Source organism: Heliangelus exortis, chromosome 12 (assembly GCF_036169615.1).
Source record: "Heliangelus exortis chromosome 12, bHelExo1.hap1, whole genome shotgun sequence".
Taxonomy (NCBI): domain Eukaryota; kingdom Metazoa; phylum Chordata; class Aves; order Apodiformes; family Trochilidae; genus Heliangelus; species Heliangelus exortis.
The window spans coordinates 14,689,080-14,714,417 of NC_092433.1; the positions used below are offsets into that span (position 1 = coordinate 14,689,080).

At 46.7% G+C, this 25,338-nt stretch overlaps 2 protein-coding genes across 6 annotated transcripts in view; both read right to left on the reverse strand.

Annotated features, from left to right (window-relative positions):
- PRICKLE2 (prickle planar cell polarity protein 2) overlaps positions 1 to 1,671 on the reverse strand; it is a 100,055-nt gene extending 98,384 nt beyond the window's left edge. Inside the window, exons 1-2 of the mRNA XM_071756209.1 lie at positions 1,567 to 1,671; positions 1,144 to 1,226 (exon numbers count right to left, since the gene is read on the reverse strand). Of these exons, the coding sequence (XP_071612310.1) occupies positions 1,144 to 1,226; positions 1,567 to 1,608 (125 nt within the window). The 5' untranslated portion in view covers positions 1,609 to 1,671. The remainder of the gene's footprint in view (positions 1 to 1,143; positions 1,227 to 1,566) is intronic.
- Positions 1,672 to 11,560: 9,889 nt separating this feature from the next.
- Positions 11,561 to 25,338, reverse strand: part of ADAMTS9 (ADAM metallopeptidase with thrombospondin type 1 motif 9) — an 83,241-nt gene continuing 69,463 nt past the window's right edge. For 4 of the 5 annotated variants that reach the window (XM_071756215.1, XM_071756213.1, XM_071756214.1 and 1 more), the window contains 10 exons: positions 25,132 to 25,302; positions 23,395 to 23,589; positions 21,340 to 21,472; positions 21,000 to 21,094; positions 20,753 to 20,847; positions 20,526 to 20,659; positions 18,975 to 19,066; positions 16,864 to 16,968; positions 14,681 to 14,775; positions 11,561 to 14,386 (listed from right to left, as the gene is read on the reverse strand). In XM_071756215.1, the coding sequence (XP_071612316.1) occupies positions 14,686 to 14,775; positions 16,864 to 16,968; positions 18,975 to 19,066; positions 20,526 to 20,659; positions 20,753 to 20,847; positions 21,000 to 21,094; positions 21,340 to 21,472; positions 23,395 to 23,589; positions 25,132 to 25,302 (1,110 nt within the window). In that variant the 3' untranslated portion in view covers positions 11,561 to 14,386; positions 14,681 to 14,685. The remainder of the gene's footprint in view (positions 14,387 to 14,680; positions 14,776 to 16,863; positions 16,969 to 18,974; positions 19,067 to 20,525; positions 20,660 to 20,752; positions 20,848 to 20,999; positions 21,095 to 21,339; positions 21,473 to 23,394; positions 23,590 to 25,131; positions 25,303 to 25,338) is intronic. The other variant, XR_011728265.1, reaches the window with a different exon arrangement.

Genomic DNA, 25,338 nt, shown 5'->3' on the forward strand with positions numbered 1-25,338 from the left:
ACCAAAAGCTGCAGAGAGTCAGGCTGAAAAACCACAGCAAGTCCCACCTGGCACTGAGCATCCCTCAGGGCAGACCTCAGCCCACAGACCTCATCGCACTGCACTTCGGTGCAAACACCACCAGGAGCGATGATTTGCAAGGCTGAAGCTTAAGATACAAATCAGTGTGAATAAATGTCCCCCTTTCTTGCCCTGAACCCATTTTATTTGCTGGGACGAAGCTCCAAGAAGTAGGGCAGAGGCTGGGAGGAGCACCAGACACAATAGGTGCTGGGGGAAGGGGGCATACCCTATAATATAAGATTAAAAGGTTCATCAAGGGCTCTCTGGCCTACTAAGTTTGTGCACAAGCTCTCAGAGCTCACATCCCAAATTTAGTATCACCAAGTCCCAGATCACTCATGAGCAGGAACTCATTTTCTAGACAGCAGAGCACGAGGAGGGGAGAAGAGGCTGCTCCAGCACATGGCCTGGGCTCTCTGTGCCTCATCGGCACCAGCACCCTCCGTTTTGTAAAGAGATGCAACAGAAACAGCCAAAAATACTCATCCTTACACACACCCCATCTGTTTTAATAGATAAATCTCTGCTTGGCATCACTGAGAGAGGAAAAACCCATCGTGGGGTCACGGGGGGAGGCAGAAGTTTCACACAGGTTGGGTGCACACCAGCCAGATCCCCTTCTGCCCCAATCCCACCACACCCCAACCTGTCCTCACCTGGCAAGGGAAGCTTCAGCCCCCGGCACGACCCGGGGGAATAGGACAAGCCCCAGAGGGCTGCAGGCAGCGCGACTACGAGGTGGTAATTACCAAACCAGTTACCCCAGTCCCGGCTCTGGATCCTGCTGCACCTCACACCAGGCATGGGCACACCTGTGTGCTCCTCGACGGGGCTACCAAACCCACCCCCGTTCTCTCGGACCACCAGCCAGGGTGGGCAACACTGGCAGACCCGACACAAGTGCTCCCCAAACAAGTGCTCCCCAAAACCTTTCATCTACACCCGGACCCTGCCCAGAGCTGGGACGGAGACGCAAAACCCTGCGAAGGGAGGACACCCCGGGTGAGCGCCATGGGGGGGTCCCACTGCCCTCGGGGAGGGAGGACGGGGCGGTGGGATGGGGGTTTAGCAAGGCCTTACCTCCACTTGTGCAGGGCGAAGCCGGGACACTGATCCCCACAGGTGTTGCAGGGTTGGCCCCGCTCCGGCTCCGACGCCGTCAGCTGCGAACAAACCGCAAAGGGTCAGCTCTGACCCCCAGCTAAGGGACAGGGGGTGCCCGGGAGGCACATACCCGGGGATTGGGGACACCCACAGGGGCACAGGGGGCACGCACCGAGGGGTGGGGAACACCCACAGGGGTACTCCTGGGCACGGAGGGAACCCCCAGAGCTGTGAGAAGAGCATGGAGGAGCGGGAAGGGGGAGAAAGGGGAGCTCGGGGGCGGGGGGACACACGCACCACAGCCGGCGGGACGGAGCCACAGGTGGGGCGGGACGGAACAGGGCGGGGGAGGGGTGGGGGGGGTTGTGGGGTGAAGGGAAACCCCCCCCGAGCACTCACCGACCGGCTGGAGAGCCGCTTGCGGGAGCCGCGGCCGAACATGGCAGCGCGGCGCTGCGCGGAGCCCAGCGGATCCCCGGCCGAGTGCGCGGCAGCGGCCGCCCCGGCCCGGCCCAGCCCGCCCCCCCCTTGGCGGCCGCCCACCGCCGCACCGCCCTCCCGCCCCTTACACCCCGCCCCTCGGCCCGGCAGGCACCGCCCCGGGAGGGCCCGGACACCCCCACGCCCCGGCTCGCCCCGGCTCGCTCCGGGCAGTCGGTTTGGACGGCACCGAGGTGCCGGCTGTCATCACTCCGCTTCAGAGTGAACGATTCTCTCCCCGGGCCCTTCCCCCGGGCGCTCGCTGTTGTCCCGCACAGCGCTCGGGCCGGTTCGGTGCCGTGCGCTCGTAACGCACCGGTGTTAATAAAAAACCTGAGCTTCCATCAGGGCCCGTGCAGAAGGGACATGTGCTGAAGTTGCAGCTCTGTGCTACGTCGGGGATTTTATTGGCATCGGCAAAGACAGGGAGCAAACAGCCCCAGTGCTTCTGTTCCACGCCTCGTGGAATGCAAGTTCAGTGCGTGAACATCGGGATGGAGAAACACAATCACTTGGAACACATTTGCAGCCTGAGATGCTGCCAAGTGCCTCTTACACCCCCAGAGCTCAGGGTCCTACCGGAGCTGCACTTGGGCCAGAGAGGGTGGGGGATCGTGGGGCAAAGGAGCCGTGGGGCTGGCATCTGTGGGGCAGCCCACGCATCATCCCCTTCGTGTCATTTGGACAACGTGCTGCATCCCCACAGCCAACAGCAGCCAGTACCCCTGGGGGGTTGCAATCAAACAGCACATCTGGCACAAGGCAGAGGAAAATGAAACATGGGGAGAAGGGGGAGCTGCCAACACGCTTCATGGAGCACAGCAGCCCTTGGAAACTTGTCCCCAGTGGGGATGGAGCAGCTTCACCATTAGCATTTCACAGCTTCACCCTGTGGTTGGGGTTGTTTGCAGATCCTGTCATCTCCTTCTCCTCCTTCCCAGCCTCTTTGTTCCTTTGCCTTGCTGTCTCACAGCTGGTTAAAGCCGTAATGCTTTGATAATTTTTTTTTCCATTTAATCAGTTCTAATTTTTGTCAATTTTTCACTTGTCTCTTCCTCTCTAGGAGACTCAAGTCTGGGAGCTGTGTGGTTGCCTTTTTGGAGTGTCAGGGAAAAAGTTTCAGTGAGATTTGCAGTGAGACTCTTTGAGTGAGACTCTTTTCTCTCCTAAATGTTGGGGGCTTTCTTAAAAAACAAATAAAACAACCTGAAACAACAGAAAACAAATGGAATTTTTAAATGGAGAAAATTTTCTTTTTTATGGGCTTTCCTCAGGTTGCTGGGAAAATATTGACATCTCTCCCTGCTCTGTTTTTCTGTGCTTGCTATTTTTACCCTTCCAAAAACCTCTAGCTTCCCTTCTTTGCTCCCTTCAGCTAAGATTTCCTCCTCATTTTCCTTCTTTGTTTCTCTCCCAGTTCCCAGCTCATACAGTAGTGCACAAATGTGTTACAAACTCTCAAGAGAGGATGCAAGCTCTTCAAATACACACACATTTCATCACATTGTGGGCAAATGGTTGCAGCCTGGGATTTGACCTGATATTAAAACATCCCCACCTTTGAGCTGTACCTCCTGTTGGATACAGTCATATCAGAGGTGCTGAGTTACTGCTATCTTCATGGAAGGTCAACAGGATTTCAGGGAATGAGCATCATGCCAGGGGGGGGCTGAAAATCTCTGGCACTTTGGTGTCTTGCATAAGATTCCAAATATTTAAAACTCCAATTAAAACTACAGAAATAAAAGCTTTATTGGATACAGGGCTTATAACAAGATTCGACGTGCTGTGGGAAATGCTTTAAAGGTGACCTGCAAATCCTTTCTAATTGCTTTGCTGTTGCAAGAGATGCTGTGTGCCCTCAATAACAGGGCTGGTGAGGACATCTGCTCTAAGTTTAAAACAGCAAAAGTAAGTCAAAGTTGGAGGGTAAATTCCTTGGAGGTGTGGTGGTGCTGAATCACAGCTCCAGTCTGCTGATGAAGAAGCAGGTCCTAAATCTCTCAAAACAGGCTGGTCCCCTCCCTGCATCTCAAGTTGTCCATCAGGCCACCAAGCCTGCATCCCACCCCATATGTCTGTGTCCTCCTACCTTCAGTAGGTGCTGCAGACACTGGGGGGCAACCCCTCAATACACAGGCAGGGAGTGCTCTGAGCATCAAGATTTGCACCAGAGTATTTGAAAGGAAAGGAAAAATGAGGGCTCAGCCTGGCAGTGCAGCAAATGCAGGTTAGAGGACTCAATCCACATTTTTATGGGGCTATTCAGATGCTTCATCCACACAAAGAAACAACCAGGCCAGAACATCATCTCTGGCATGTATTTGGGATAGGGAGAGGAGACATTATCTCACTGGCCTGAATGATCCTCTTCTCTTTCCTCCCCCAGAAAAGCTGCCAAGAGTAAAGATCTTTCAGGAAATAAACTCCCACTCCCTTGTTCTCACCATGTTCAAAGGGGATGATGCACACATCCTGGCATGGCTGGGCAGGCAGGGGACAGCAATGCAGCTACCTGTGCTACCACAAGAGGTACTTTCAAAAGAGGTTTCTGTATTTTTGTTTTTAGAAACATTTGATCTGCCTCTTGAGAGGAGACAGACTCAGCTTGGAGGTGGGGGATGTCAGATATTGCTGTCAAATAGGCTCAGAAACAGAGACATACGAATAATATATGCCAGTCAGTTTGTCTGAAAAATTATTGCTTCTACATCATCTTCTCCTCTCATTTCTGTTTCAACCAAACCTGCCTAGAGATGACACTTCTTCCAGCCCTTCTCATGACTGAACATGGTTTTCCATTCATGCCCCATGAGAAGGACATCATTCCCTGCTGAACTTATGGCTGGCTGAGAGGAGGGAAAAGGCAGGGATGTTCTGCTTTTCCTCCTCCCTTTTGTACTTTATACTACTGAAATAGTTATTAAAATCAGACAGCTCAGGAAAAGGCAAAATGCAGCTCCTGGCTTTAGCTCTCATAATGGGATAGGTCATAAAGGGGCTGATGTGCTCAGTCTCCCCTTGTAGGGTGCCCCACTACTGCACATGAGGGAGAGGAGATGCCATAAGGGCTCTGCTCACCCAGTGACCTCCATCCCCTTTGGGACATCTCCTTTTGCAGCAGCAGGAACAAAGTCACTGTGCCCAAGCCCAGCGGGCAGATCTTTCCACATGGAATGAGGAACTGCAGATCCACAGCAGTAGGAAACATGGAAAATATGGAACAACACCTGAAACCAAAGATCATGGATTTTATGCCTTCAGCTTTGGCCCTGCACTTCTGGCTGGAAGTTAACTGGGGGAGACAACACTTCTGTGTACAGAGCCAGAAGAGGTTGCTGGTCCTTCCAGGAAACTGCCCCCAGCTCTTCTACCATGCAAATGTTAGGAAATTACCTCCAAAATACCTGCAGAAAGCTCTTAGCATCCCTCCATCAGCTCTGCCACCTCTCTTTGCCTCTCGTGCCCCGGCCCTGTCAGCACCAGCTCAGTGTAACCACCAACAGAAGACACTGGAGTAAGGCAGAGAGCAGCTCCTGTTGGGTCAGCTGGACTCACACATTGCTGCTTTCTGCCCTGTCAAGGGGAATTTGGCTGCTACAGACCAAGCCATCCCCCTCATTGTTCCTCCTGCCAGCAGCCTGTGCAGGTGAATTACAACTTGGCGTGAATCCTGTCACGAGCAGCACCCTGAAGGTAACAAGTATCTGACTGTTATTAGGCAGTTACTGCCCAAAGACTCTCAACAACAAAAAAAGGGCTTAAAAAATGTCTCTCAGTGCCACAGCTGATGAAGGAGTGTGCTAGAATCCAGGCATCTATTTTATTGCACAATTCTTCCACCCAGCCTCCCCCTTTTGGGGTAAATGTGCCCTCATGAGGGTCTTTTAGGAGGGAAACAATTCAGTGTTTCCACTCATTCTGTCTCCGAGATTTGCAATTACTGCAGGCAGCAGAGGCTGTGCATAAACCTCAGTTTGAGGTGAGGATATGGAATTTCAATCTGTGCTGTGCATAACAGGAACCCAGGCTGGGATGAATCATGCTATGTTACTTCAGTTCTAAATTTTTTTTGCACTGCGTAGGTTTTTCTAGGGCATATTCCATCAGGCACATACCGGACAAATTCACTTTGAACATTCATTACACTGTTAGTCCACAGTACACACACTTCAGATGTCAGAAACAGTAACAAAGTGGGCTTAACAAAACCCTTCCATCTTTTCTGCAAATTGCCATACATTTTCTGAGTGCTCTTTATCGCAGCCATTTGACTACTATTTTTTTTTGTTAGATTTGTCAGTTCTGAGGTATTTTGATTAAAACTGCACTGAGTAATTTCACCCTTTTCCGTTCATCAATAAAGTAATTTGTAAATATCCCTGGAATTTTTTTTTTGTCCTCCCACCCAGGAATGCAAATGGCCATTATGTTCTCCCCAAGGTATTTCCAAATAACCCTTCTCCTTTTAACCTTAGGATTTTATTGTGTTAGTTGCTAGGTAACTCAGGAAGATTTATAGCCATCTATTGTTAATTTTGAAGGCAGTCTTCAATTTCCCTGTAAATAGCATTTGGGAGTTGAAGTCCACACCAATAAAAACTTGCAGCCCAGGCCCTGCTCTGTGGAGAGGAGCACCTGCTATATGACATGTGGAGCTAAGTGGATGTTCAAAGCTTACACCCGTCCCCCCAAAAAAGGGCCCTCTTAGAGAGGTGCTGGGTGCTGGCAGCTGGGTGCTGCAGGCTCCCCCAACCTCTGGTGCTGATGCTAGGGCATGGGATGTGCTGTGTGCTTAGAGTTCCCTTCCTCCCCACTCCTCTTGAGCCCCATCCTCATCTTTTTGGGGGGCTGTTCCTCATTCCCCCAAAACACACCCCTGTGGCTTTTTCCCAGACCTGGATTTCTCCACTGCCAGACTGGAGTCTCCCCAGCACAGCTCTGCCTCAGCTCTCCAAGAGGAGAGGTGGGTGGTAGATGGCCCTGGTTCGTGTCTTTCCTAAATACTTCTCAATTTGAGGCTGAACAAAGCAATCAAGTGGGGGCTCTGCCAATTTGCACAAAGCCTCCTCACGCTATAGCAACAAGTCGTTTGCTACTGTCCTCCTTCCCCCCCACCCCTCACTCCCTCCAGCTCTCTTGTGAGCCAGCAGCATGATTTGCTTTCTGCTGGAAATGCACACTCCTCCCAGGCTACTTCTGCTTTTCAGGACCGTTCCAGAAATGGAGGAAAAAACAAATCCATTTTGGGGTAATTCACAGAGATCCAAGTGTCAGCAGTTAAGGAGCTGTCAGGATTGAAGCCATCCTGCCCTTCACTTGCCACAGCACTGGGAGCATCACAGATATTGTCCTGTCCATCACCATAACCATGCATTTTGCCATCCCGTGGGTGGAAAGGTCCTTTTATTTATTTTGTTTTTAAAGCTGCTTTGTTGGCTCTTCTCATTTGGGAAAAAGAAAATAGCCTTAGCCTTCCCCTTTCACAGGACTGAAACCTGCTGATAAACAGGGGAGTGAGTTACCTGGCAAAACCAGACTGCCCCTGGTTGTGCTGGGGTGGTAGCTCAAATCAGGCAGAAGTTAGGTGGCTGCTCTCAGGGAAAATTCAGAAAATTATGCCTATTATCTCTAAGATGCCAGAAATGTTTGGGTTTTTTTCATCTGGCCATGAACATCCTCAGGTCTTACATGTGTTCTATCCTTACCTGCTGGAGCTGGTGTTTTTTTGGACAAAGAAAAAACAACCCAGGACCTACCTTCTCCCTACAGCCTCTGATAGTGCCAAATGAGATGCTTTTCACATTTAGGGTCTTGAAAAGCTCAAGCCACTAGGAATGATCAAATGGGAAAAAGCCATTAGTGAAATGTGAATTCGAGTCATATCTGGAGAGCTTCGCATTCCACTTGCACAACGTGGAGGGAAGCTAATGGAGAGGAAGATATTATCAGATTACCTCAGCCCCCCAGGGCAGGCAGCCTCTCCTGGGGCGGGTGTGCAGCTCTCCAGGGTTATTCCAGGTGAGCTCTGCACACACCAGCACAAGGCACACCTGCTGCCTTTTCCAAGAGAGAGCAGGAGGAAGCCCTGGGTGTTGGCAAGAGCTGTTTGCTGGAAGGACTTTAGGACACCCCATTTCATGCAGCTCAGTCAGCACAATTCAGGAACATCTCAAGACACATACCTGAAAGGCAGCATCTCTCCATTTGCCCCAGCTGGATGGGGACAGCAGCCCAAAGGGACTCAGCAGAGCTGCCTGCTGCAATGCCCTTGGCTGAGGTTTCCACAGATCCCCTGTGCCACCTGGTCCAGGTGGATGGTCTCCTGAAATACCTGGATTTGAAGGAGTTTGGTACCCTCAGGGATTCCCTGAGGAGGTGAGGAGTGAAGGAAAGAGGAAGACAGCAAAGGTTTTCAGTGCAGACAGGAGGAAAGGCCACTGGCTTCTGCTTCCCACAAGACAAGACTTGGACTCACCGTGTTGTCCCCTGATGCTGCCAGGCAGCCAACCTCCATGGCAACTGCTGGACTACACCTACATCCAGCAGCTTGGCCCGTGCCCATGGTTTATTATTTCAGAGCTGAGTTATTTGCCAGTTCAGCCAACAGAGGTGTATTTTATCCCTAGCTGCATTCTCTCAAGCAGGGCTAGATTGCCACCAACGGGTCCGTGCTCGTTCCAGTCATGCTCCAGCAAGGCATCACCCTCAGTGGGGCAAGTTGGCTGCTCCCAACACCACCAATCTGGCCCTTGCTCCAAAGGGCTGGTCAAACCTGAGAGCTGCAATTGGAACAGCTTCATCCAGGGAACTCAAGCCATGCACGATGCCAGAGCTCCAGCCTCTGGCAGCATCTGGTACCTGCCAGCATCCTTTGCTGCAGGAGGCTTCGCTCACGCCTGCTGGGGGAATTACAGAGGTATGGAAGCAAATAAGTCTCCACTTGTCAGTCTCAGAAGCTAACCTGGACACGTTTATTCTTGCTGGCTTTCACAGGGAGCCATCCTCGCTTCCCAGCTCCCGTGAGTGGGAGCAATTAAAACATTTCACAGCAAATTCTCTTCTCTGTGCGATGGTGGGGGCAGGCAGGCAGTAAAAGCTGTGAATAGCTTCAAAGAAAAAGGTCAGCAAGCCAGTGAGGATGGATTAGTAAAGGACAATGCAGCAAAGACCTGATTAATTTGATTGCTCATCTGAAATGTAGTCACAGATTAAAGAAGGATGAAGAAATTATAAGCACAAGAATGGCACCAAGCAATGATTTTAAAGTAGAAAATACGCAGAGCCCTGCCTCCCCCTGCACCCTCTGCCCTGCATACAAAGGGGATTTTATTCAGTGATTACTCCAAACTTCTGGGTTTCCTCACACTGTATTCTTGGAGATGGAGACACTGACTACCAACAAATATTTAAGTAGCTGCAGCTTTTTATGTCTGCTGGCAGCTCAGACTGAGCAGGAGCATTAAAGCCTGGCATGTGCTTGAGCCTGTGAGGAGATGTAATGTGGAAACCATTTGGGCTCTTCTGCTCCCAGCAGAATGGAGGTTGTCCTGGTGGAAATGGATTCATGTGCATGGCTTCAACCTCTGCACTTCATATCCAGGCACTGCCTTCAAGGACCTGAGAACACTTCACAAAGGAGAAATGTATTTCTACTTGTAAGTGGTACCTACACCAACAGTCAACAGCTCACTTCTCCAAACACCTCAGAAGTATTACTTATAACTAGAGACAAGCAGAAGTAATTTCTAGGAAATTTAATGGTTTTGTTGTTTGGTTTGAAGTTTTTGTTTGTTTGGTTCTTGTTTTGTTGTTGTTTTTGTTGGTTTGGTTTGTTTGGGGTTTTTTTGTTGTTTGCTTTGCTTTGTTTGTTCCTTTTAATTTTAATAAGTAAACAAAAACAAAAAAAGCCCTCAGGAAATAAAGTATAAAGAGTAAATGGGTTAGGTCAAAACACTCTTCTCATTTTGATTTTTCAGAAACTGCCTTGTGTTCGGTAACACAAAATAACAGAAAGCTTAAGCCAGCTTTGGAGTGGAAACTCAGACTCTTCTGTGAAGTCCAAAAATAGCTTCTCAGAATTCTTCATCTCACTATTGTGAAGAGAGGTCAGAAACTTGTCAACTAAATCTGCTTGTGGAAGGCTGCAGTTCCCATTGCCTGGCTCATTTCTTAAGTGCAGGCAAAAACCCTTGGAAAATACTGGAGTGAGAGTGACAGGCACAGATTTTGGCCATCAGCTCCTTCCTCCTGCTCAGTGCAGAGCTGCTGCCTACAGGAATCTGTACCTCAAAGGACTCCTCCCACTAAATGACCAACAGCTACTATGGTTTGTGACTTCTGGATGAACTTGCATGTATTTCTTGACTTGATTTGAAGAGTTCTCAGCTGGAAGAGCTCAAGTGATGGGAGAACTTACCACATGGGCTGAGCTGCTTCAGTTGCTACAGGCTCCTGGGTTTGGTTGAATTTCTGTTCCTGACAGACAGAACTGCCTTTCCCCAGCAGAAATGTTTTCTCTATGTCAGCCCTCAGTCATCTGTTTGGGAAGAGGAGTAATGACAGAAAGAGCAAACAGACCAGGTCTGGAAATGCCTCAGTGGAAAATTATCTTTTAAGCCCAGACTGCCCTCCTTGGTCTTTTCTGTCTTTTCCCATTTCTCAATATGATTTTCAAAGCATGGCTATGCAGGAGAAGAAGGTTTTCTAGCAAATGCCCTGATTTAAGATTAGCTCCTTGAGATGTGCTTTTCCAGCAGCCTTCAATAAATTGTGTTTTATTTTTCTACAGAGGAAAAAAATGCCCACTATTGGGGCAGAAGGGAATATTGAAGAGGTGAAACAATCACCTCTGTGTCTCTTCAGATAAGCCATACAGTAAGGCAGAAGAAGAGTGCTGCAATTTTCATAGACTAACTGGACAGAAGTATCAAAAGGGTTAAAATGACCTTTTCATTATACAGGAAGGTTAAGTATGATTCAGGGGCTGTGCACAGACCCCTGGTTGGCTGTAATTCCACAGCAGCTCATGTTTAAAGCCTTTGTAATAATTATTAAAGATAAATGATGGAAAAGAAATACACCTTTAAGCTCTTGGTCATTTAAACTAGGAGTCAAGCTTTTGGAATACCACGATCTGCTTTCTGGATCCGACAGTGTTTTAGACAGCATGAGAAAGGTGTTCTCTCTCCTTTTGGATTAAAAATACAGAAGATGAATAAGGCTGGAGCTGCCAGCACTTAGAGGTTTGATGCATTTTCTGAGGCAAAGCAAGAGGAACACACAAGGGAGGACAGAAAAATGTGATTTCTTCACTCTTACCTGCAGGTGATGTGAGACTCTGGCTGCAGTTTGTCCCTTGGTTGCCCTCCTGGAAGCAACATTTGCTTCCTTTTAATCTAAATTTCTTCTACCTGATTTTTTTTTATATATTTGATACTATTTTTTCAGACTTTTCTAAGTTGATTCTTTCCTGCAGATCTCTTCCAACAGCACTGGTAGAGGCACGAACTGGTTCCAGTATCCCAGCTCATCCTTTAAAAATGTTGGCAAAACAAACTGTTGGGCTCTCTTATCATGATGATGATCATCACCATCTCACTGCAAGGGATGTCCCTGCTGCAGGGATGGCCATGACAGTCACCTCTGAGCAGTGCACAGGACACCTCTGAGATGTATTTGTGTACATTCTGTGCCTCAGGTCATTCCTTCTTTGGAGAGGAATTGGGAAGCATCAGCCTATCCACGATTGGATGGCTCTGGGCATTCTCCAGGATGGTCTCTAAGCCATGGACTGCAATGCAAGCTTGGGCAGGGCTCCATGCAAACAACATTATTGCCTTCCCTTGTTCCTTTTGCATGGGGCAAACAAAGAAAGAACCCAAAGTCTGTAAACAAACACCAGCACAGAAAGGAGTGTTTACCATTCAATGTATTATTCCCTTGAGTACAAAGTATTTTGCCTCTATAATAGCACACAGGTATTGAAATACGATGGCAAATGCAAGAAGACCATACAGACATGTCTTATGGGTCTTTTCCTTTTACATATAAGCAGAAAGAAAAGAAACACTGTACAGGAAAGTGCTTGCAAAAATAACCCCCAGTTTGTAGAAAAATAATGGCATTGATACACAAAACCCAGAGTTGTTTCCTGAAAAAGAAATTTCTGACGTCTCTGGTCATCAAAGTCTGTTCCTATTTAAAGATGACCAGGAATGAGCTACTGGATCAGTGCTTTATCATTGTTTTCCCTTATAGTTTATTTAATTCTTTTTCTTTTTTAGGTTTCTCTTGCTTTGTTAATAGCTACTATGAAACTATGTGGTAGAAATTAATGTGTATAGGTCAAAGTATTTTTTCATTTTATAAATAGCCATTCACTTCATTAGAGAAAATATAATAAGCCTGTACTTTCCAAGCACCACTGTTTCTTTCTAAAGTTCATAGTGCAATTTTCCCTTTTCCTCACAGAAGTTGTATATAAGTAACTATCATTAAAATTTTTTTTTTTTAAATCACTATCCCATTACTACATCTTTCCCCTTTCCCTTTTTGCTCCTTCTCTTTCCCTTTTCCCCTTTCCCTTTCCCTTTTACCTTTGAGATGGTATTTTTGGCATTTTTCTCAAGAAGGTACAATTTATTACTGTTATGCCTAGCTATCCAACATGGGTGAAATTACAGTCTTTCAGGCATGATCACATCTACTATGCACTATTAAGTCAAAAAACCTAAATTATGAGTAAGACTCCCATTCTTCCTTCTAAGAGCAGCAGAGACACACACACAAGATCAGTGTAGAGCACTGGTTCTTGAGGCCCTGCCTGCCTGCAAGATGTCTCCCAGCTGACACAGATGCATGGTTCCCTACTGTCAGGCTGGCAAGTTTTGCTCCAAAGGCTGAACACATCCTGGTTCTGAATCCAGGGATTGAATCCTTTATCACTATTGATCCGACTATTCCATGACAGGCTGATCACGCATCCTTTGGGGAGCTCTGCAAATGACTCACACAAGATCCCAAGGTTGGGTTTGGTAACTAATGGCATCCAAAACTGCAAGACTTATCCAAAGCCTCTTTGGTTTTTCCAAACTGCTGGCAATTTTGTGCAGAAAAGCTTCCTTTCCTTGTACTTTGTGCTCCTGCCTGCCCCGGCGTACAAGGCAGCGGGGCAGCATCTTCCTATCGCTAAGTAAAATTGTGGAGAGAGAGAGAGAGAGATAAAGGGACATAGTCATAGACTACAAAAATAATCTGGTCACATCACCCCCGTTCAACGTGCTAGGAAGCTCTGGGAAAGCGTGGCAGGGTGGAAGCTTTGGGCTATGTACAGGCAGGAGCCACCGCTCTGCCGCGATGGGCACCGGTGGGAGCCGAGTCCTCGATTTAAACTAAAATACAAAAAGGCAATGCTAAGGGGCTGCCTCTACACGGGATGGCAGATAGGCAAGGAGCACAGATGCCTTACCAGGAAGATCAGAAGCAACACAGGAGTAGGCGTGAAGCAGCCTGTTTGTACAGGGGGGGGGGGCAGAGTTATCTGTAAGTACAGAGTGATCTTGTTGAAAGGAGGCAGAGCCGGCGCTGAAGCCTCCCCCTGCAGATGGTCTGGGAGTGAGTGGGAAGCTGGGGAAACGCTGCAGGTGCCTGCAATGAGTCCCCTGGCCAAGAGGAAGGGGTTGGGTTGGTGAGGAGCCCTTGTCCCTATCCCTTCCTGCAGACCCCTTAGTCCTCCAGCATCCCCACGGGCAGAGAAGAGAGCAGGGACGCTTTCGGCCTCGTGTTAGGATTTTGTGGGGATGTCTGTAAGAAACTGCATTGCTTCTCAGCTCCCAGCCCAAGGAAACATATGGCCTGATCAGCCTGTCTGGGATGAGTTAATACCCCCGCTTCCAGATGGAGCCAGGAAGCACAGTGGCACAGGCAATTAGGAGACAAATATCTGATTTTTTTCAAAAAGCAAGTTCACTTCAGAGCCCTCTGAAAGAGGGGCTCGAGCTGAAGAGCCATCTGCAGGAATTTTTCTAAACCTGGGGAAGATCTTAATTTCTTTGGGTCGCCTGAGAATTTTTTTCTGCTTTCTTCCCTTTTTCACTGATAAAGGCACTGGGTTAACTAAAACTACAGAGCATTAATAAATACCATGTTAGCACCAAACCAGTGCTTTAGCACTGGCCACAGAGGTCATGTGAAATTCAAAACATACCTAAAAGATAAAGATTGCTAATGCAACTAGCACTGTATTCATTGTCATCTTTTCCTTGAGTGCTGCAGGCCTAATCCCTAAAATAAAATTTAAGTACATCTTGTCTACTTTCCTTACATAAAGACAGATTGAAATGCCAAAAATACCCCTATGCAGATTGTGTAGCACCGTAAAGGGCCAAAGCTGCCCGTAACTGAAGGAAAATTACTGATTGAAAGTAAACAACTGAATACAGTGACAATAAAGTATCACTTGTCATAATGCTACATATAATGTAGAGTACACAAAATGCAGTGGTTTGACTGCAGGATTTAACAATTAAAAAAAAAAAAATAGTAAAAGCAGCCTTTATATAATGATTTTACGTACAAAAATATTAAATCAAAATAAATAATTCCAAACATAAATATTATACTGTACATTAAGAATATGCGATCTATATACAAACATAAACATAAAAAAAGTGGAAGGCAGAGGTATTGCATCGCTATCCTTCATCCCTCTCAGCTCTGCTGGCTGCTCTCAGAGAACCTGGAAAACACAGGCAAGTTGCACATTAGAGTCAGAGCATCCTCCTCACCTCTGAAATCTGTAACTGGGGAGATGGGGACAAGAGCAGAGCCATCCCTGGAGGAAGCAGGGACTGGGAGCAGGGGATCCCATTGCTCCCTGGGGTGAGTGACTGTCACAGATCTATGTACTTGATGCACAAGTATTTTGAAAGTATGGCCAGATCTGGCCACAGATGTTTTTCAAGAAAATTTTGGCTAAATCAGGATGTTTTTGGGAAGATTTTGCTAGGTGCAGCAGCAGCTGGGTACTCACCACTGCTATAACACCTGAACGTCGAGGCCTGTTCCAGATGATGGAGTGCACTTCCCACAGTAACCACCACATTTTCCTACTACTTTGGTACCATCCTGTAGGCAAAATCAGAAATAACATCTCATGTAAGGGCTCAGGTATTCCACACTGGAAAAGTGGGAATATTTAGATTATTTTAGCCAGGAGTTTCAATAGAAAAGGTCGCGGAAGGAAAATGAATTATGACTAAACCAATCTACAAATATATTTATAGTTATATTTAGTATATATTAAATATATATATATATTATTATTAATATGTATATTTATAGTTATATTTAAATGTATGCAAATGTAATTCCCTTTAGTGCTACCAGGTCAGATAGTGAACACATAAGAAAGGATAGTTTTGATTTGTTACACTCAGAGATGCCCAGGGAGAAGGCCATTTAGGGGGACATCTCAAGGGTATCCACTTTCTCCAGTTTGTCCCACAGTGAGTAGCTGTCATGAGAGGAAAACCTGGCTCATACAAGAGCAAACACACATCTAGACAGTAACAGCTCCTTGGCTGTGCCTGAGCACGTGAAGGGCACAGAGAGGGTGTTCTTAGTGCAGGCAACACCAAGAAAGATCCATTTGGAAGGGAAAAGCCTGGAGTGGCTGGATGAGAGGGATGGGGTAAGGCTGTGCCCCTTGTTCACATGCTGTCCCCTCTCAACTCTGCATTTCCACATCCAGAGGAGACAAAGGAAGATATGGAGTGGTCTTGGGGTTGAGCTGGTCTCCAGGAGAGCCCAGCAAGCTTGGTGCAACTCCATTCTTGAGTCAGGAGATTAATACCTCCACCTCTCCTTCCTTTCCCACCCCTGCAGAGTCTTTCTCCTCTTGGTCTTTACAATGGACAGAGAGCTCTTGAGGGGAATTCAACCCTCAGTTAGCAGAAATCAGGACTTCAGTGCAGGACAGGCTTGCACAAAGCATTTATTTTTAAAGGAGCTCCATCCTGCCTTTGACACTATTGATCTGCAACAGCATCAGGCTGCTGTGCTATCTTCTCACTACACCTTTCTTTCTTCTGCTCCTATGGGCAATTACACTCCTGGAATAGCATTTGACAGATGTCACCAGGTTAGAGTTGTCTCTTAGACACCCTGTCCCATGAAGTATGCTTTAATCCTGCCAGCTCTGATGGTGGCTGCTGCCCACAACCCCAAAGTTAGCTCTCCAGGCTTTTCCTTTGTGAAAATGAGAAGAATAGCAAAGCACCTGCCTGAACTGATCACTGAATCTGTGCTGGTCCTACCTGTGCTAGAGGATGCTTTCCTGCAGCCTGGTGGGACCAAGAGAATGTAATTCTCCTTTAAGAGCCCTAGCACTGGTGAGGCTCATGGGCTCATGAAGCTCCTCAGAGCCAGGGAGATTGAAAGCAGTAACAGGAGAGGATGTTTAGCAAATTGCTTTTTGTTAAACTGTTATGGCAACCTCCTTCTGAGAGCTTAACAGAGGCAACTGAGGTGACTGACAGGCAGTAACAGCCAAAAAAACCCCATCTTGGGCTTCTCCAATTTCAGAACACAGCACAGAAGGAGCAGTGCAAAGGCACACAGTGATGGAGGCACAAGTTCAAATTTGGCTGTGGAGTGACTTTGAAGCCTGTCTGGCTTAACCATAGACCTCAGGTCAGCAGAGCCATGGGCAGGTGCAGTGGATGGTGCCCAAGGTGCCCCCCAGCCCACCCCAGTTCCAGTGACTTGGGCCTCTCCCACAGAGACAAACTCAGCCCAGAGGTAAAGTCCACATCTTCTACTTAGGCACATTTTGGGAACCATTCCTACTCCAGAAAGTCCAGCCCATCTCTGCAGCCCTGACCCTGAGCATCCTGGTCCTGTCTGCTTGGGATGGACACCCTGTGCTGGACACCTCAGATAACTAATTAAGGATGTGTCTGCCCCACAGCATGCTCTGTATTCAGCTTCATGGTTAAGCAGGCTCACTAATTAATTGTAATAATTCAAATCAAGTAAAACCTCTTAAGCCTCCCTCCCCTCTCATATCCAATCACGGGCAGCACTTCATTTCTGATGTCAGGTATCAGATTTCTGTTAGTCTTGACTTGGAAGAGGTTGTCACAAAAGACAATACAGCAATTAAAAACTACTAATGAGTGGATATGAATATAAATAATTAAAACTGCAACTTACTGGGGATTTTTGAATTTCCGACACTGCGTAATTCCCTTGCGAGAGCCACTTTGCTGTTCCCATTAAGGACAGGCCTGTCCCGTAAAGGTCTATGCTGAAGCGACCCTAAAAAACAAGCAGATGAGCCTGGTTATCCCAAAACACCATACTTTGGTCTCCCACCACTTGCTACAGTTAAATTTTCCCTTTGCTAACAGGATCTTGGTGGCAATATTTTCAGTTTATCCGTGGCTCGGGCAGTGATCAGCACATATCCTATGAATTACAACGTATCTCAGGTTAGAAATTTCCCTCTCGTTGCTGATTGCAGGGGAGGAGGGGCTTTCTCTTGGGTTTTCAATGCTTTTTTTTTCTTGGGTTTGCACTGCTTTTTCTCGGTTTGCCAGCTGAGGGCATTCTTGGCTTTTCCATGGCAAACTGCAGCCTGATGTGCTCCAGCAGCTGATGCGAAAGGTTCCCCAGGGACCTGCTGCAGTAGCTCTTGCTGCTCCCTCCTCAACTGGAGAGGGCACACTTGTCCTGATTTTCCTGATTTTTCACTAGTTTCTTTTTGTTTGAGTGTTTTTTTGTTGTTGTTGGTTGGTTTGGGTTGGTTTTTTTTTTGTTTTGTTTTTTGTGGGTTTTTTGCTTTTGTTTGTTTTTTTTTTAATTTGGTTTTTTGCTGCTGTTTTTTTGTTTTTGTTTTGTTTTGCTTTTGCCATTTAGGCATCAGTAAAATCAAAATTCTTTCATTTGTTTTTCTAAACTGCCCTTCACTGGAATCCACCCTGCCTCAAAATGCACAAAATGGGTAGAAAATTAAGGGTTATATCTACATCCAACACAGATCCCCCCAGCCTTCCCCATTCCCTCATGGCAGACCCCAGCCCTGGCTTTTTTTGCACCCAAGGAGGGATCCTGTGGCCACAACCCAGAGCCCAGCATGGCTGTGTGGTACCAGATGGCTGTTAGCTTTGCTCCCTGTACTTGTTGCCTTGGGAATGTTGATTTTCTACAATCTGCCTGGGTCAGGCAGGATGGATATTAACATTCATGAGTCTTCCCGAGGCAACAAGTCAATCCCTTAGCTGATGAGTTGTGTGGAAAAGTGTCAGCTCCAAAAGCAGGGGAAGGAAGGAGATGGAGAGCTTTGCCCTCTGCTGTCTGTTGCTGCATCTCCCTATTTAATGTCCTTTGTAAATATGGCCCACCCAGCACCTTGAAGTATTCAAACACACCACTTATCATCCCCCAGCTCCACAGAAATTATTTCTGCTGGGGATATGGAGCAGTAGCACAATGATATTAGTCTCCTACAGGCTTTCCAGAAAGTATGTTTCTTCCAAGCAACTGGTCTATCTGTCCTAAATCACCTCCTGAAACTAACTAAGGATGGGGCTTAGGCTGTGCCCAGCTCTGTGCTTTCATGGGTGGGTACCTCACATCTACAGGACAGGTTGGATTTGCCTTCATTTTGTCTATGTTTGCCCAGCCCTAAAGTGGAGTGAGTGGTGGTCCCACTGGGCTGCCATGAAAATAAGCAGCAGGACATAGGGGTGGTGGGCAACAAGTGTCAGGTGCCCAGGTACCATTGTGATCTCTGATTGATGGGTTCCATTGGTCCATCAGCAGAGACCCATCCTGTTCCTGCCCTGCAAAGTCTCTCTCCAATCTTTGATGGGCATCTGCCCTCTGAGCTGGTTAGGCAGGAGTTCTGCTGTCTGTCTGCTGTCTTCTCCATCCAGAGGGGTTGTTATCTCACACATCTTTCTGCCCTCCTGCAAACTTCACTTTCAGCAGATATGGGACTATTGACACAAGCAGGGTCCCAGGGCATCTTGATGTAAAGCCCAGCCTTTCTCCTACAGCTTATTTCTTTTTCTCCTTTACTGTTGACTGTCTGAGGCCCTGGGGAATGTTCCTTAGCCAGTCCTGCTGCTGGTCTGATAATAACCTGACATTTTTCCCTAAGGAAAACAGAAAGTGCTTTCTTCATGGACAAAGGGAAAGGTTTCTGACGGCTGAGAGGAGAATGTATCACTGGAGCTGGGCTGCTGTGATGAGCAGTAACTAATGGAGGGCCTGGACATAACAAATAGCACTGACTTCTATGAAATGCTGTTGTCAAATACCTGTGGGCATTTGGCTGCACTGTAGCAGTCCCCAGCAGTGGCATAAGGAACAGGTCGCCCATCGTGTGTCCGTGCAAACTGTAAATCAGTTGCTGTGGAGAATGAATGACAAGGAAAGAAAGATGCAGGGAGACAGACAAAATAAATGTTAACATGCTTTTTGCTAATGTTTCAATTGACTAAAGCTGGTTTCGTACATTAATCTTGAGAGTCAAGGCCTCATCTGTTGGATTTTTAATATTAAATCCCCCCCAATTCATCCCACATGCGATTGCCAGCACGTGAGCACTGAATTTAACAGGATGCTCACAGGCTCAGTGCTTATAACTCAGTTTCCAGCCATGATTTAAGGCCTGGGTAGAAACAACATCAAAACCCCAACCCGTGCCTTGGGTTTTATTTGTCAGAAATTTCCCACCTTTCAAGCAGGCCACAGGACCTCCTAAATCTCCCTTTTAAACAAAGGCAAACAAAAATCTCTGTGCTCTCCTGGCTGCCCCAGCCCAGGGGTTGGGGTTTCAAAAGGGAATATGGGGTATTTTGCTCTGGAGGCATCTGAAGTAACTGAGACTCATTTAGATGAGGATGTGAGATAGCTCCTGCCTGGGAGAGGTAGGTGCCCAGCTCCCTTTTGAAATTCAAAGGGAGCTGGTATCAAATTCCCCGAGGGTGGTTCCTTTGAGATCTTTACCTAGGAGCTTTTACAGACTATTAGTAGCTTTTTACAGATTGATAGACTGGGAGGTCTCATGGCTTGAAAATTAAGTGATAATAAAACCTTATCAGATGAGGAGTCATTTTACAAGGAAGAAGCTTGATTTGGTAAAAAGTCTCTTCTATTTAGTGAATGAACCCCCAACAATACCTTGTATTTTAAAAAAAACTGCTGGAAAGTGATAGCATCCCTGAAGACAAGGGGACTGAAACTGTAACCCTATGGAATGCTGGGGGATATCTGGGGGTGAGATGGCTCCCATGAAAGGCAAAGTATCACTTATACTGCACAGCTACAGTCACCTTCTCCCCTACAAATCCATGTCACCAGCTCCATCACTTTCAACAGAAGAGATTTTCCCATGGTTTGGCTGCTGCCTAGATCCTCCCAGAGGGAGCAGCACCCCTGACCCCAGCAGAATCTCCTACACTGGGATCTCCTGACATATCCGTGTGTATAATGGGGTCCAGCTCCTCTCTGGTTAAGTATTCTGCCTGAGCCCAGTCTGAAAATAGGAGACCAAATGAAATAAAATCCTTTAAAAAATACAGTGGCATGCTGGGAGCACACAAATACTCATTCTGCATAGCAGAGGCACCACTGACTGTCTTAATACTTTCCCATATTACAGAAAAACAGCATGAGCATCTCTAGTGTACTCAATTTGCAGTCTTCAAGCATAAAGCAACAACCAGATGACCAAGTGTAAGAGCAGCTTTAACAGGAGAGCTCAGAAATATTGCTCACTAGAACACTACTGCTTGTTTGTAGTTACAGCTATATTTGTGTAAAATAAACATTTTTTTTTTTAATGGCAAGGCCCTCTTTTTACTCACTTATTATTTGCATAGTGTTCAGGTCCAGCCTTACTTTGCTGAAGGTGGAAAACCCAGCTGCTGTGTAATCTTTCCTACACTGGCAGTCTTCTCTTCTGCTCCCATTATACGGACATTCAGTTGGGTTATGCAATCTAAATCAAAAGAAAACCCTTCTACTCATGACTGGGAAATATCACCATGGAAAACAAAAATATTGCTAAGATCAGGATTAAGGGATTTCTTACCTGTATCCATACACTTCTGAAAAATTCTCTGCATCCCCACTGACCAGGGTCACGTACTCCTTTGGGCTCTCAGTCTGCATCCCAGAGCAATACACCTGAGGAGAGAAACCAGAATTTTGTTTGGTATTATCTGCAAAGGGGTAGCTGAGAAAACAGAAGGCAGAAAAGGCAAGAGTGGAAGTGAAGAGCAGGGTCCTCTTGCACCTTTGGAAAATGCATTAACATTCAATCTGTTGCTAAAATGCACCTTTAATGTCTTTCCTTTGACCTGAAGGAAATATTCGCCATCTTCAATGATGCCTTTGAGATCTTTAACATCTTTGCAACTCCTTGGTAATTCACCTGAAACAAAACAGAAATACTTGTAGACACTGAGCAACTACAAAATGAAATTTCTTTTGGAATACTGTGAGGCATCTAAAGCACAAAACAACTTTGTTTGCTTTTAAGAGGCTCCCTGAAGTGCCTTACTGCTTAGTCAGATGGCTCCCATTGCTTGAAAATACTGCACATCTCCAGGAGTTTGATGGGAACAGGTGCTGAAGTCACAAGAAAGGAAAAGGAAGGGGGCAAATGGGCAAACTTACAGTCATGGGTGTTGTGACATGTCCTCCTATCTTCAGGTTTCAGATCTGCATGGCACAAGCTGCTGACCTGGTCATCATTTGTCAAACACTGCACCGACCGATGCATGACTCCAACTCCACAGGTGACAGAGCACTGCAAGACAGAACACAGAGATCCATAATTTATCTCAAGGGTTTCTGTGCTCCAGAAGAACAAACAGCCCATTTCCCTGGTGTCAAGAGACAGCAGCAAAGGCCCCAATCCTGAAAAGTGTTCAAACATGGGCTTAATTCTAATCAAACAAGTAATCCCTTTTATTATTAATCCCTTCATTGTTATCATCATCACTAATTATTTCAAGAACATTACTGAACTCTGCACAGCACTTAAAGACTTGACAGGATAAGGCAGTATTGGTTAAGGTGAACCATGAGCTCCTGTAAAACATGAGTTTTTCACATCAGTAAGATTGTGCAAGATGAAAATGTTCACCAGAAGGCCTCAATGGTAGAAATCCTCTCCTGGTGGCTTGGAGACATTGCTTGGGTTACTGATAGTGGCTTCTGAACAAACAGGATATGTTATTTTTTCTTATCCAAATTGCACCAAAAACCCCACAGCATCCAAACCCTGTTTCTCTTTGACCTCTGAAAAATGCCTATATTTGAGCACACAGTGGGTCATCCTCAGCTCAAATCAAGGGCAAATCAAGGCTGAAATTGCAGAAGTTACTGGAGTTACTGAGCAGCAGCTTGTCCAGACTGGCTGCTGCTCAGTGCCCACGAGGGGAGGTGGGACCATCTTGATCCCCCTCTGCAACTTGTTATTCCAGTAGGTGGGAAAAGAAAATCAGCTCATTCTGTAGGTACCAGACTAGGCTGCTGAGAAAATGGTGATGCTTATCTATTTAAAAATTCTTAGTCCAAGGAAGCACACCATGAAGTAGATGGTCTTCAACTGCTGGTATTTGCCTCTTGGAGTTTATTCTTTATCAGGTAAAAAGTTATCTGTAAAAAGTTAACTAAGGAGCTAAGCAGGACTCTCTGTGTCCATCAAAGGTGATGGTATTTATATGAATCCCTTTGAAAATGAGAGATGGGAAGGGCTGTGGCACTTGGTAGTCACTGGGACATTCAGCAGGCCAAAGTGAGGAGAAAGGTCTTGCTCTCTGAAATGGAACTGGTAATAATGAGTTGGGCACTTTGCACTGAAATTCTGGGGAAAAACGACAACTAATTGAGGCTGAGGTCTTTGCTGTAACTCCTCTGCCTTAACTTGCAGGGGGGATCTGAGGCTTCCTATGGGGGTAAGAGGACCTTAAGTTTCAAATGTTCTGTCATTTATTGTTACAACTTCCACTACATTTTGCTTGACCTGACTCTCATTCGACAAATTCCTTGGAATGACTGAACTGGGTTAATAAATAAAATTTATGGGAGAAACACCATATTTCAAAGAAGGCCAAGAAGTGAAATGCTATCACCTTAACTAAAATTTGATCTTGTAGTTCAGGTCCAGCAGTGACTTGACAAAAATAACTTTAACAGAAAGCAAAGTTCTTTTTCCTGCTCCATCCCAGCATTTGTTAGAAGGGGATAAAGGGGGGGGAGGAAGGGAGGAAGAAAAAGAAAGAAACATCCTTCAAAGTCTGAAATTACCTGTGTTTTGGCTTCCTGGTGGTTCTGAAGTCTTGCTCACACACTTAGGTAAGCAGGAAAAACCCTGGCTGTCAAGTATCCATCATTCCTTCTACTCTAGCACAAGGTTTTCAAAACCCTTGTTTTCTGGCAGTGACTCTGAATGAGTAAGCATTCAGAATGACCCTCAATACTGCCACAAATTTTGGCTACAGCCAAATTTTCATGGAGATGATGACTCCACTCGGGGCTGCTGGAGCAGGAGCCCTACACACAGTGGGGCTGCTGCTGCACTAATCGCATGAATTTATTGCAGGTCTTAAACATCTCCCTGACAAATCTCAGGACAGCATCCCCCATTAAAAAATAATAGCCCAAACGTTTGTTCCACATTTTTTTTTTTATTGTTGCTAAAAGCAGAAGTTTGCCAGAACTTACGCTTCCCCAGTTGCCGACGCGCCAGGATGCCGAGACGGGGCACTCCCCGAGGTAGCAGGGCTGGATGTTGGGTGGCTGTGTGCCAGGACAGTTGACTGTGTTCTGGTATCCATACTCATAGTTGTCCTTCCCGGTGTAAATCTCACTGCAGGACACCAGGCGTTGCCTGTAGCCCTTCCCACAGGTGACAGAGCACTGTGTGCAGAGAGGAAGCCCCTGTTAGCACCACACACCTGGGGAAGGCTGCCCAGAATGGGGAAGAAAAGCAGGCTTTGAGCCAGCTTTGAGCACAGCAAGATGCTCCAAGGGATCACCAGTAACTATGTAAACCATCCATGAGTACTGTGAGCAGCTACAAGGGGGATTGGCACCTGGCTTTCTTTGAGTGCCTTGTTCCTCCCTGTGCTGCCCTACAGGTGCTCCAGGACCCCCTACTCCAGGGTGGGTCCTGGACACAAGTTAGTTCTCCCCAGGGGCAAAGAAAGGAGCAAGAAGATCTTTGGGAACTGAGAAATACCCCTAGTACTTGAATTTTTTCTTCTTCTTCTTTTTTTTTTTTTTTTTTTTTTTTTTTTTCCCCTTTTGTTTTGCTATAGGATTCACAGAGAAACTAAATGGCCCAGACTGATCCTGAATTGCAGGTACTTGGGAACTGGGAGAAAAGGAAGGTTTTCCTTGTAATTAGAGGACAAACAGCACTTCTGGCCTCCTTACCAAAAAGCTCAGCTTGCCCCAGCTCCAAGTGTTCTCCCCCACCTCCTCATCTTCATGGACCTGAGAATTCCCAGGGGGTTTCACAGATGGTGGGAGCAGAGAGGTATCTGGGTGAGGAGCAGCCAGGGCTCCAGCCTCCAAGACACCCTAATATTTCTCTTAGGAAACTACCCAGACCAGGATGCTCAGAGAAATTCTCATCTCTCCACATTTCTCCCATTTATTTTGGGTGGTTTGTCTCTCTTCTCCCTCAGTCCTGGCATGCTTTCCTTTTTCCCCTTTCTTGCTTTTTCTTTTTAAATTTTTTTTTTTTTTAAATCAGTGCTGTGTCAGCAGCTGCCTTGTCACATCCTTCTGCTGTTCTTCCAAGTGGAAAGTAATCCTTCACTCACTGTGTAAGGAAACAGGCTGAGATTAGCCCAGGTCCTCCTGCATTCAGGACCTGCTGCAAAGAAAATTAATCTATTTTCCTTGCCAAACCCTCTCTCAGCTGTGATGGTGAAGCTGCTGCCTTTGCTGACCTCAGGTCCTGACTCCTGCCAAAGATGGTTCTAAGGAACGACATGTCCCCAGGGTCTCCTTTTCCTAAGGGTGCTCACCTTGCACAGCTCATGGGGTCCCAGAGCTCCCCAGGAGGAGAAGAGGATTAAACCAAATAAATAAATAAATGAAGTAAAATGTCACAAGACATTTGCTGGATGTGATGTGCTTTGGAAGAAAATTGCCTTTAGATATTAGCGAGGCCTGCGAGTATGCTGGTATTTAGTCCTTAATATCCTGGCCTTCCCCAGCAGCCCTGCTTCATTCTCTCCAGCAGAGAAATTGCATGCAGAAACAAAGGAAAAATAATAATTAAACCAGGCAGCATTGCCCTGCCAGTGTTGATTTGGGTTGCAATATCTCAGGGAGGCCAACGGTGAGAGGAGGAGAGCGTGGCCTGGTGCTGAGCAACGCGGTCCCTGTGTGGGGACAGGGATGGGGACGAGGATGGAGATAAGGATGGGGACAAGGAGGGGGACTCACCTCTGACCACTCCCCAGTGATCCAGATGTACTCGCAGGGTGGCAGCCCACAGCTCTGGATCTCAGGGGGCCTCTTGCTGGCCTCGCAGTAGCCACTGTTCTGCACTTGTTTGTTCTCATCCACGCAGAACACCTTGCGGTACCGGGATGCCTCCCCACACGTCTTCATGCACTGTTTGCAAGAAAAAAACCAGCTCATGCAACCCAC